The sequence below is a fragment of the Brachyhypopomus gauderio genome, chromosome 5 (genome assembly GCF_052324685.1).
Source record: "Brachyhypopomus gauderio isolate BG-103 chromosome 5, BGAUD_0.2, whole genome shotgun sequence".
NCBI lineage: Eukaryota > Metazoa > Chordata > Actinopteri > Gymnotiformes > Hypopomidae > Brachyhypopomus > Brachyhypopomus gauderio.
Genome location: NC_135215.1, coordinates 14,333,594 through 14,346,712, shown reverse-complemented (window position 1 = coordinate 14,346,712; position 13,119 = coordinate 14,333,594). Strand labels below are relative to the sequence as shown.

General features: G+C 45.3%; 1 protein-coding gene across 5 annotated transcripts in view; it reads right to left on the bottom strand.

The window, feature by feature from the left end:
• The window catches only part of enox2 (ecto-NOX disulfide-thiol exchanger 2), a 174,634-nt gene that overhangs the window by 131,271 nt on the left and 30,244 nt on the right, over positions 1-13,119 (bottom strand). For 3 of the 5 annotated variants that reach the window (XM_077005888.1, XM_077005887.1, XM_077005891.1), the window contains exon 2: positions 9,140-9,230. In XM_077005888.1, coding sequence (XP_076862003.1) covers positions 9,140-9,176 — 37 coding nt within the window. In that variant the 5' untranslated portion in view covers positions 9,177-9,230. Of the gene's footprint in view, positions 1-2,650; positions 2,865-9,139; positions 9,231-13,119 lie in introns of those variants that run through there. The other 2 variants (XM_077005889.1, XM_077005890.1) reach the window with 2 other exon arrangements.

The window sequence follows — 13,119 nt, the reverse complement described above, 5'->3', positions numbered from 1 at the left end:
ACTACATAAAACAACACAAACCAATTTCATTGAATTACTATAGTCCCAAACCTCTAAAGAAATGCAGTTCATTACAGGGTGAATACAGCATTTAGAGAAGAAGTGAGTGAGTTTAAACCAACTGTCCCAAGACACTGCACAGAAGAAACTCCTGCAAAACGGCCATACCCTCCCAGCAGAACCGAGCCACAGCTTTGTTTCTACAGTAACCTTCAAATATCAGTCATGACTGCTGAAGGATGGATATTTTTTCTGTGACCATTTTAGATTTTTAACCCATAAATTGATTAACAGATTTCTAATATATTAAATTGAAATCACAAATTAGAGGTGTAACCAAATGTTATTTTCTGGGTTTTTTCTGTTCAAGTATTGAATCTACAGAGATCAAATTATATTCTACTCAGACTGGATTGGCTTACAAAAATACACATTTCATTTCAAAATAGATATACTTCAAGATGCAAAAGTAATAATATAAAAAGGCAACTGGGCTATAAACTGTTCAAATCTATGTACTTCCACATATAAATCCCCAAGACTCCTGAAGAGACTGAGAACAACACTCAAAATGCAATTAAACACTTTCACTGGTTCACTGTTTCATTTCTTCAATACTAAAATGGTTCCACACGTGGAGAGATATGAGGAAACCCTGAGTTTGTTCTGCACCCAGTTAACTGGCTCCACCTCTGCACTTAGCAGTCCAAAACTCCCCCTACACTTTATAATACAATTGTATCAAGATAAGGTTTCCTAACCTGAGCACTACCTACAGATCTCTGTATCTGGGGGACGACGACACACTCTGGGGCGTCGACCTTCAGCATACCTCCCTCATCCAAGATTTCCGCTTCTCTCTTTTACTTTTTGTGCTCTCCTAAAAATGCATTTTTCCCCATTTTCCTCCTGTTCCACTCCTTTTCTCTCCACAGTGGCTATCCATTATGGACTATTTTAAAAGCCCACCTCCCTCAAATCAGCAAACTGTGTGCAAGAGAGTCCTGAGTAACATCTCAACTCAGATTCAGACGCCCCTCCCCTACCCCCACCTCTACGTCTTTCATTCCCACTTCATCTCATTTATGGAGAATCCCCCACGAAACCCGACTGCGCTTAGGGCTCTGTTTAGAAAAGGGTTCCATTCAGGGTTGTTGGGGTTTTTCTGTTTGTTTGTCTTACGATCCCTCATTCTTGATTTCGTGTCTTCTGTTGGGAGTCGTCTCACACAGAGATCTCCCATACCGCCTTGCAAATCCGGTGCCAGGTAACGAGCCCATATCATCCTCCCCCTTGTTCAGAATGACTTTCTCCTCCTCCTGTCATTTATATTGGGCAGATAAAACACCAGGCTGCTTCGGTGAGAGCAAAGGGCCAGGAAGCGAACTGTAAAGTGGGGATGGGCTAATGACTGTAACAGTGCTTAAGCAGCTACGCTCCCTTAAATTGCACTCAGCTGAGTCAGGCAGCAGACACAGCTGATCCATTCAGACAGATGTTCTGATTTTCTTTATGCTTCTGGTCTTCGCAGCAGGAGAGCAAAACGAGTCAAATGCGAGCAGCACCCACGGCCCTGCGCGTCACCCTGACTCAGACACAGCTGAGAGAAGACGAAAAAACATGAGAGTTTGACAAATGTCTCATAAACAATCTGTTCCCTGGCATTTGTAGGAAGAACAAACCTCCATAGCCCACATTAGATTTACAACACAGTTCCATCTGTTAAATGAACTACCACCACAAAGCCATGCTCTGTTTATGAGTGAAGGAGCAATGACACATTGTTTCGAGTTTCTCCATAACTGAGAAGCTGCACGAAATCAGAGCCAGAGCACACTGTATCCTCCTACATTACATCCAGTAGTTACCAGCTGTTTGAGCTGCCAATGATAACACAGCTTCCCATACAGTGACATATGCATTCAGTGATTAGACAATACAGTACATAACATGTGAACGTGACCCCTTTTGTTTTCAAAGTGCAAAACACGTGTGGTCGGATTAGGTGTGTTCAGGTTCATTATGCAGATACAAAATGAAACTTTCTTTGAAGGCGCCCTCTTTTCATTTTAAGAATGAATACTCTACAAAAATTCCTTCGGCTTTCTCCCACTTTACCAGAGATTAGTCATCCTAAAAAAAGTAAATAAATAAATAAAAATCTACCTGACTATTTAAATTAACGTAATGCGTTCACTAATACGTCAAGGTTTCCGACATTTGAGGAAAGGCGACAGCAGGGAATTCGGAGCCCACCCGAATAAAGCCGGCTAAACGCGTTCGTTTGGCACGCTCAGGTCCTGGGCACACAGCAGGCATCTTTTACACAAGTGGGCTATGAAAACATCACGAGTGATTTACTAGACCGCGAAACGCCACAGCCCAGCAGCCCGTTCCTATTACGCTACTGTAAGCACACGGAATGGACCTGGCAACTGAAATAAAGCGACTAATCCTACTTCCCAGAACCGCGTCAGAACCCAACGCGGGTCGAGCCACGGCATTAATAACCCAGATATTGTGCTAATCGTCCTATTAGTTGTCATTCATTTCTTTCTTCATAACAGGGCTCGCTCCGACGGGCGGCTCCCTATAGGCGATGTGCGGCTCGGTCCGTGAGTGTGAGGAGAAAGTTGCACCGCGGCGGTACCTGTATACTGCACGAGGAACATTCTCCAAGGAGATCACCGCACGCGCTCGATAAAGTCCCGCGCGCGTTACGGAGCCGTGGCGTCGCGGCCGTCAGACTCCCCCGTTCACACAAGCTGCGCTGCTGCCCACCGCCGCTCGCCTCTCCGCTCCACACACTGGGCTGGAGTCGACAGACTGAGAAGAGGAGGATCTTTAGAGCCGCTACAGTCAGCCTGCGCGCACACACACATTACACACACACACACCACACGCTCAAAATACACGGAGGTTCTGCGCTCACACACACCAGTCAGATGTGACAGGCACAGCAACATTTATCACTCCCTGCGAGAAAGCTGCGCCAACCTCACACACATTTGGAAACTAAGCGCTGACACACAGGAGAGATTGATCGTGGGAAACTGACACAATAGAATATTACCGAGCAGCCTTCAATTCAAAGTTAGAAAACGCATGCCAGCGAATAGCCAGATTTATAAACGAAAAAGTATAAAGCCATAAAGCCGAGATTAATTTCTTCACATCACTTAATACTGATTCTGTGCGTAATCCTGTATGTAATATCAGTGCGAGGCCAGCGCATAGCTTTGTCCAAGGACAGGGTAGAGTGCACACAGAGAGGAGACGTCGAAGACCAGTAGAGGGAGCAGGATCTATGTGTCGTCGCCATCACAGCACGGTTAAGGGCTCCCTGCCATATACGCTGTAAATGGGCTTCCTGCTAAAACCCTAAAGCCTCCTAAATTATTTAGACACACAGCCCAAGCAGGAAGGTAGAAGAGTGATAGGAAACTGCAGTATTGGCTTTACTGTAATGTCAGTTGGAAACACTCTGACGTGAATACAGTCAAAGCGGTTCCTCTAAAGGGCTGTGTGTTTGCTGGTGCCGGCGCTGTTGAAGGGCAGGCCACGGCACCTCTCTGAATCAAATACTTTGGACAAAGGAATATCAATTGCTGTTAATCCGGCAGACAAAGTTTTATCTAAAACAGCATTATCTTCCTTCATTAAAACTGAAGTGGCAGTTATTATCCCGGCTGCAGTGAGGCCGGTTGTTCAGAATGAAGTGTTGATTTTCAATGAAAGCAAGTCAAGGTTAAAAAGACTTACAGTTCATATGGTATGGGTAAGAGAAAAACTGCAGGGATAAAAAAAAGAGAGAATCTAAAGTCCATTTTCACACGGTTTCTTTCAAGCAACATTCATAAAATTAAAACCACAATACACTGGGGACAAGTAAGTCCCACCCACAGCAAAGATTTACAAGGAAGCACAGTGAGAAATGAAGCGGTTTATGTTGTGAAGTGCAACAGGTCGTCTGGGAGCAGGTGACAAGAAAGATACAGAGCAGGCATTCCAGGGGGAGGGGATTAATCCCACAGGGCGACCAACTGATTATTAACGCCCCCTGCTCGTGCACCCAAGCATACACCTGTGGGCCGGGTTGGCCCGCCCGCTGGACCACTGCTCAGAACCTCGCCACGTCTCCTCTCATGTCGCACGTCTCCTCCATTCCATTGCCACTTTACCCACTAACAGCTGTCTGAAAGTGAGACGTTGCGTCTGTCTCATGAAGCCCTGGAGAGTGGGCGTGGCCAGCTGCAGTTGCTGGGGTCATCCCTGACCTCATTAGCATGTCTGCACCCTGCATCGACACACCCCCTGCATGACGGTCATGACATGGTGCTCATCCAACTCCTGGAAATCTGGTCAAACTCAGGTAAAATAACTGCGCCTATTTTGCCCCTAACCACTGTCAAAGATGCCTCAATATTGCAATTGTGAAACTGTTATGACCATTTGGGTCTATGCGTCATATGTAGATATTTTGTGCCCAATATTGAAGAAGAAGGGGACATACTACACCTAAACTCTCATGGACCAATGTTTCCCATAACGTGGCACCACTGTATATGATTACAGAGTAATTGAATCCCATTGCAGAGTTATTTCCAGTAATATAGTTCATCCGACTCCTTTACAAATAAAGATGCATGACTATATAAGGCCAATGCAATATGACCTTCAGGAGGACAGAAATATTTATTAACAGATTTCTTGTGGAAATGAGAGTAATGTGTACAGTGAAGTGTACAGTACGATCTGTCCCCTAACTTTGTATATTATTTAGATCCGCATTACACCGCATGACATTTCTTGAAAGTATACACTCAAGGAGAAAAACAATCATGATATTTATGTTTTATTTCAAACAACAGGCTCCTAAAATTTCAGAGAGGTGCAGTGTTCTGCCCTAATGACCTTTCCCTCTTACTGCTAGGCCACACTGATGTATTAAAACCCCTGGAGTAGGCATCCCCATTATCTTTGAGAAGCCCACAGTCACTTCTGCCATTTATTCCCTAATCTTACATTTGGCTGAATGTGAGACAGGAATGTGGGGAAAGGTTAAACAGAGTCTACAGAGGCCCTCAGCGTATGGGGGGAGGAGCTCTACACACATCTCAGGTATGAACTTGATGGAGCCATTTGATGGACAGTCATTTATTTTTAGTGTATAATTACCTACTCACCTCAGTCACTCTTCCTTGAAAAATGCACCAATGACTAATTTTGCCTGTCAGACGTATTCCAGGATGGCTATCTGCACCATCTCAAAATCTCCCTGGGTTTGTTGAATCTAACCAGCAGCTAAGGTTCAGCGAATGTGCCCTTTCAAAGTGTAGAGGACAGATAGCAGTGCTATTTAGAAAAGGGTGGCGGACTTCTCCTGCACACACTGAGAAGGTTCCTACACCTGTGCTTCATGCATCTGCTTTCTAATGACAGAAGTTGACAGACATTGTTTGTTGTGGCTGGTGTCTTCACATGGTATTTTGCTGGTGTGTAAGCACAAGCTTCCTCTGGATTGCTGAGTGGCGTTGTACAAACGAGCCTAGTTCACTGGAAGCAGGCAGACCATCCCCATGAAACTCTTGGTGACATTCGCACAAGCAGCTCTGATTTTTTTTAGCAGCCCGAGAGGTTCCAGATAAGCGTGTGCACAAAAAGCTGTCAAGCTGATTTCCAGTGTGGAAATGGACAAGTTCGAGTGGGGAAACGCTGCTAGTTTGAACTTTTCAGCACCAATATGTTACAGTCTTTATGCAATTAGGAAAATAAAAGGGGCCTGTTGGAGGTTTGGGGCGTTTCCTCCCATCTTAACTCTCCAAGCCATTTTACAAGCACCTCAGCTGTTTGCTGTTTACAGTCAATTACATATCAGAGCATTATGGATATAATGACACATTTAAGGCAAAGAAATGTATAAATCATTGTAAACTATTAGCGTTTATACATGAGAGTCCTTTAAATGGGAAAACAAACCAGGCGGCTCTTTTAGACGTAAATGAGCCCAGTAGGGGGATGAAGGAAGGTGCCAGTTATGCACTTCCCATTTCAGTTCTTTGCAAATGAACATGGCACCAAAAACTGGATCACAAGTGCAAATGAGCACTTGCTGTGGGAGGCTGGAGATCACCCATGTAAACGTGGACCGGAATAAGCCCACGTTGCTGACCAGTGTGGACACTGGGCTAATTTGGCTTTTAAAGACCTGACGACACCCCTGTTAACTGCATGCAGCTCTCACCATAGGAGGTCGGTCATAATAAAACCAGGTTAAATGTGTTCTAGGCAGAATCAAATTATTCTTCTTCATCCCTCAGAATGAATGAAAGCTGGTCTGGACTCTTATTTAATTTATTCCACCCTTAGGAACAATTTCTACTCTCCTGTTCCCTGCAGGAGGAGGAACTGCATGGTTCTTTCAGTATCTTGCTTATTCCATGAGCACATCTGAATCAAACAATAATTTGACTCTGTACTGCAACAAATGAGCGCTTATGTATTCGAGCTGTTATTACCACAGTGCATTAGCACAAAGGCAGCACACTAAGAAAAAAAACAAAATACACTGGTTTAAAAGAAAGCCATAAATCAGCCTACTTTCAGAACCATTTTCTTTTCTTTGAGAGAAAAGGGGGAAAGAGGGGGAGGCAAAAAACTTGCAGTGCATTAAAGAAAAGAAAAGCTCCGACCTCCATCATGAGGTCTTACAGCCAATTAGAATAATACAAGCTGGAGTGGCATTCTGACAGACATGTGGGCAGCTGAGCAGGAAAAGCCATAACACTGTTAACTTTCTACCTCAGTTCTCAGTTTATCTTCCTACGTCCCTTTACCTACTGAGTGTTAATCTGACACCCACCCACCCACCCACATACACACACACATATATTATATTGTCAGATACATTATATATATATATATATATATATATATATATATATATATATATATATATATATATATATATATATATATATATATATATATATTGTGTTCACTAGCATAATGGATAACCGGGCTGCCAATCTGGCCAAACGTGAACAGGGATATGAATGAGGACACTTGTCTCATTTAACCCTGCTTCCGTGTTCCTACACATATTACGCATGTTGCTTAATCAATCAAACAGTCAAGCCAAACAAACCGAGCCGCTGTGCTGCGGCTGCACCAGACTGCTGGCTGCACTCAGCACGACTCTCAGGGGGAAGTGAATGCACGCTGCAGGTATGTGGGATTGATATTGTCGTTTCACCATATGGATGCTTTTGTGGGCAAAGGGCAAAGACTGTCCACATCTCTGTGAGGACCTGGTGGAGATTGTGTTGGGAAGGGGGGGACTAGAACAATATTCTACCAATTGGATTAGGGCCGAGGACCACCTGCCAAATAAATATTGATAGATACGGGTGGCTGATGGGGTCTGGCGAGCGTTTTACGCTCGTTCTGCAGACGAGAGCGGGACAGCGCCAGGACTCAGTTAGCTTCTCACTCCAGGGCTCTGGGTCACGATGCTCCTGTTCATACTGCTATTATCCTAAAGGGATGAGGGGAAAAGCTGCATTAATGCTCAGCAGTTTTCACTGTAAGTGGTGCTTAATGCATTTTGGCAGCACACTTGTGCACACTGGTATCTGGTGACCACGAAGCCTCTAACATAAACAAATATAATGCATGCCAGTTCCTCTTGTATAGTCTAAGATATACAAGGTGTTTTTTGAAGTGATATTTTGGAACACAGCAATGCAGCAAAAATCAGTCAGAAAACTTTGACAAGCCACAGCCAATAAGAAGTGCAAGCGCTCAATCTCGCAACACACCGCTGCTATGGCCCCGCCCCTGGCTACACTGCAGTCCTCGTGGCCCCGCCTCTGGCTACATTCCAGTCCTCATGGCCCCGCCCCTGGCAACACTGCAGTCCTCGTGCATCACTTCAATTATACATTGCATCAATCAGATGGCCCACATTCATTACAGTGACTTAGCCAGTCTCATTACAGAGCATTTCGATGCCAGTCACAACTGGAGCCGGGCCTGTTCAGTTCAGCACCCATCACCCTACAGGGAGAAGACTTCACCGGATCTTCTCACGCAAAGCCAATTAATCAGGTGTGAACTTCACAGCCTTTAACCCCTTCTGGTAATTTAAGTTTAAAGCAAAACCTTTAAAAAATGGAAAGAGAGAAGAGAGAGTACAGAATCAGCCATTAGTCATTCTGTTGGGGAATGGGAGACACCACAGGCCTATGAGCCTGCAGCTGTGGGCAAGCCAATGTGAACAGCGCCACCTGAGGATCGGTGGCGGTGGTGCGATCATCCACACCCAGCCTGCTGTGGCTGTTCTGGGAGAAGACACCGCCCTTTGCAAAACACCTCCTCACTCCCTGAGCTGTTGGAGAAATGAGCCCCTCTCCTGGCCTCTCAGCACCGGATCAGCGCCCCAGACTACAGGCAAGCTGTCCCGCTCCTCCGGGAGCCCTGCGGTGGTCTCGTCTTGAACATCTTCCACCCAGTGCAGCAATGGGCCTTGGCATTGCAACACACCACTGGAAATGTTTTAATGTCACACTAAGGCATAATATAAATTGCAGGCAAATATGTGAGTGTAAACTACTGAAGACCGTAGCTTAATTCAAAGGCTGTTTAAAGTTCGACTGTCGAGGACAGACACATAGGGAGTCAACAAACTGCATATCTTGGAGCAGAAGCCACCAGAGAACAAAACTTTCCTTTTTTTTTTTTAATTCACTTTGACTGTGCGTCTGCCCCTCGGTCTGTTAGGGAGAATGCTGGAACTATTTACGGCAGCGTAGTCTAAACCCTGCACCTCCTTCTCGCTTGGCAAAACACTTCCAAACTTGTCAAATCTGTCAAAGCGACATGCCTCTCCAGGCTTGGCCAAACACACATGGTCAAAACTTTCTGTCCTTCAGAAAAGGCAATCAGGACCCTGGCAAGAATTGTGCATGTGCTTCTGATAAAACGCAGGAGACAAAGCAGCCCTCATGGGGACAGGATGGTCTTATCAGGTGAGTAGCAGAAACCATGCCGAGCCCCCCCCACCCCACGCCATGCACGCCACCTCAGCGTCCCCAGGGCAACGTCAAGCCCAGAGGCGGGCCAGTGGACCAAGGCTCACCTGCAGCGCGGATGGATCTGTAGTCCTTGTACATCATGTGTTCAAAAGTATCCACTTCTGCTGCCCTCTCCCAGTCTTTCAATGCAATGCTCTGTTAAGGAAAGAATCAGTTTATTAATAATCAGGCATTCTTTATTAATCTATGTCTAATACAGTCTATGTGATTTATAAATTTTTTCTTTTCCCCAGAAATCCAGTCCACCTGAAAAGGACCTCTTTTTCCAGCACACAACTTACTGATAATGGACTACTTTGTCAAGGGTTTAAAAGGTACACAGAGTTCTAACAAAGTGCTAGACAAATCAGTGTGCACTTGCAGAAGGCCCTTACACTAATTTACCGCAGAATACACAAACACAACATAAAGCCCAACGTGTGGATCAGAGAAATGCAGAACATCAGAAGAGAAGCCAACTGGCTGCAAACGCCGCGGCTCTCCCGCCAACGTAACCTCCCTCTCCCGCCAACGTATCCTCCCTCTCCCGCCAACGTAACCTCCCTCTCCCGCCAACGTAACCTCCCTCTCTCGCCAACGTATCCTCCCTCTCCCGCCAACGTAACCTCCCTCTCCCGCCAACGTAACCTCCCTCTCTCGCCAACGTATCCTCCCTCTCCCGCCAACGTAACCTCCCTCTCCCGCCACGTAACCTCCCTCTCTCGCCAACGTATCCTCCCTCTCTCGCCAACGTAACCTCCCTCTCCCGCCAACGTAACCTCCCTCTCTCGCCAACGTATCCTCCCTCTCCCGCCAACGTAACCTCCCTCTCCCGCCACGTAACCTCCCTCTCTCGCCAACGTATCCTCCCTCTCCCGCCAACGTAACCTCCCTCTCCCGCCAACGTAACCTCCCTCTCCCGCCAACGTAACCTCCCTCTCTCGCCAACGTAACCTCCCTCTCTCGCCAACGTAACCTCCCTCTCTCGCCAACGTATCCTCCCTCTCCCGCCAACGTAACCTCCCTCTCCCGCCAACGTAACCTCCCTCTCCCGCCAACGTAACCTCCCTCTCTCGCCAACGTAACCTCCCTCTCCCGCCAACGTAACCTCCCTCTCTCGCCAACGTAACCTCCCTCTCTCGCCAACGTATCCTCCCTCTCCCGCGCTCGCTTCTGCCCGCGCTCGCAAAGCCACAGATTTGGCAAATCTTGCGTAAAGTAAGAGTAACCAGCACGAGAATGCGCAGCGCCGATAAAACATTGAGGAGGTTCTGTCTGAGCAAAAGCACATCTCTTGGAAACAAATAAATGAGCCATGACCAAAGGTTCCAATACCAGTCCTGAAGAAGTGGGTTCCGCTTGTGTTACATTCTCTCTGGCTAACAAGACGCGCTTGTTTTAGAAACTAATTGACTACAAATAGAAGATCTGATCAAGGACCTGAAGCTTTGGTGAAGTAATCAAAATACCAACAGAAACTACAAACTAGTGCCGTTTTAAACTTTGCCAAGTAAAAAAAAAATGCAATTAGAGACACTTTAAAAAGTATGTGCAAATGCTAAAAGGTTTGCATTAAAAAAAAGTTTATTATTATTTTTTTTGGTCAGGGTCCAGGGGTCAATATTCTTATTTTAGTTTTCAGTGCAGAGCTGATGGGTTGGCCGATGCCTCAGAAAGAGGACGTGTCAGTGAGTGTTCTTCCTCCACACTCCCCGACAGACCCCTGGTCCACAAATAGTGAGCCACCTGTCACTTCCTCTTTGACCCGACCCCGTGCTCCAGCGCTGACCCAAAGATCCCACGGCCGCTCGGGCGTGACCTGCGGGGTCTGCCGTGAGCGAGACCTCAGAGACATGGCTGTTGTACTCGTAAATCCAAACCAGCCCAACTGCACCGCAACGTCTTCCGAGCGGCACAGCTGGGAGAACAGAAAATGACTCCAGTCCAGACACGGGTCTCGTCTACCCAATGTATCCACATGTTCTGACAGCGCAATAAATTCACGGGTGGCCCAGTTCATCATCTATAGCAATAGTAAAATGCCATAAAATAGGACACTTAGTAATTCAGAAGATATGTTGCTGTCAAATATTCTCTATTAACTGGCCAGACTGAAGTCAGACTGAATTAACACAATATGTAGCACGGTCATTTCAACATTACATCTGCCAAGATCAGGAAATAAAAAACAGCACAAGAATAACAAGTATTCCACAAAGCTTAGGATTTCATCTAGTGACAGCCCATCATATTAGCTATAGTACTGGAATATATCCTAGACATTTGCAGTCAGTGGAATTATTAATGGAATTATTCATTAGGGTGGATGATAGAACAATGTAATGGTGCCATCTGAAGAGCTCCATATCCAAGGTCTTCAGAATCGCCACACTGCATCGGTCAATAAGGCATGTCAATACCTAGATTGACCTTGGTGATAATGTAATCGCTGGTTCTCTTAATGTGGGCTCAACCGACTATGTCCACATTCTGATGAACGAGGCTCTCTTGAGGTTCAGGATGTAAGTAGCAAACAATTCTTGTTTAGTTGGTGGCCTGTTCAGCACTCAACTGACCCTCCACAACAGCAAGATGCATCTTTAATCCTCAATCACAAGGCCAATCAAAACTAAGAAGAAGAAGGAAGCAGAGATCCGCATGCAGTGGACAGGGCCAGCACTCCAGACTCTCCAGTCTTACACATGCAGTGGGCGGGGTCAGCACTCCAGACTCTCCAGTCTTACACATGCAGTGGGCGGGGCCAGCACTCCAGACTCTCCAGTCTTACACATGCAGTGGGCAGGGCCAGCACTCCAGACTCTCCAGTCTTACACATGCAGTGGGCAGGGCCAGCACTCCAGACACTCCAGTCTTACACATGCAGTGGGCGGGGCCAGCAATCCAGACACTCCAGTCTTACATGTTTGAGTTGTCTCACTTAAAGAAGGCATGAGTGTCTGTGTTGAAATTAAAATCTATAACACATCAAGCAAATATTTAATAGTTTAAAAAAAAGTTGCATGCAACAAACCAATCTGCAAAATCAAATCAAATAAGCAATAAAGTTTAATAATAATGATAAAACATCAAACAACGATAAAAGCCAATCTAAAATGATGAGTTTTAAGTAACGTCTTAAAATTATTAACAAAAAGAGCATTTTTAATTGGGAAAAAGAGCCTCACACATGCTGCTGTAGAGTAAGAGAGCAGAGTGTGAAGAGTGAGGAGTAGAGCACTTCACCAGCACTAACTGCTGCTAAACCATGAGCAGCTTTATATGCTAAAATCAACGGGATCACATGCAGGGATGTAGGGTAACCTAACAAGTAGAGGAGTAATATGAGCACAAGATGAAGTATGAGTGAGAAATCTGGCAGCATGGTTTAGTACATGCCGAAGCCTCTGGAGAGATCTGGAAGGTAGCCGACCAAAAAGAGCATCACAATAGACCAAAAAGTACATCATAGTAGACCAAAAAGAGCATCACAATAGATCAAAAAGAGCATCACAATAGACCAAAAAGTACATCACAGCAGACCAAAAAGAGCATCACAATAGACCAAAAAGAGCATCACAATAGACCAAAAAGTACAGTATATCATAGTAGATCAAAAAGAGCATCACAATAGATCAAAAAGAGCATCACAATAGACCAAAAAGTACATCACAGTAGACCAAAAAGAGCATCACAATAGACCAAAAAGTACATCATAGTAGACCAAAAAGAGCATCACAATAGACCAAAAATTGCATCGCAGTAGACCAAAAACAGCATCACTGTAGACCAAAAACAGCATCACAGTAGACAATCCAGCGCAAACAACATAATGTATAAGGTTGGGAATCGTTTACTATCTCACGATTCGTTTCGATTCCGATTTTGGGGGCCACAATTCAATTCAAAAATCGATTTTCGATTCAAAACGATTTTCGATTCAAAAAACGATTTGATTTATAAAAATGTCTGCTTCAGTCTATAAAATCTGCATGATCTACTACAGTCAGAACGACAGAACGACAAATACAGAAAATTAAGTGTCTTT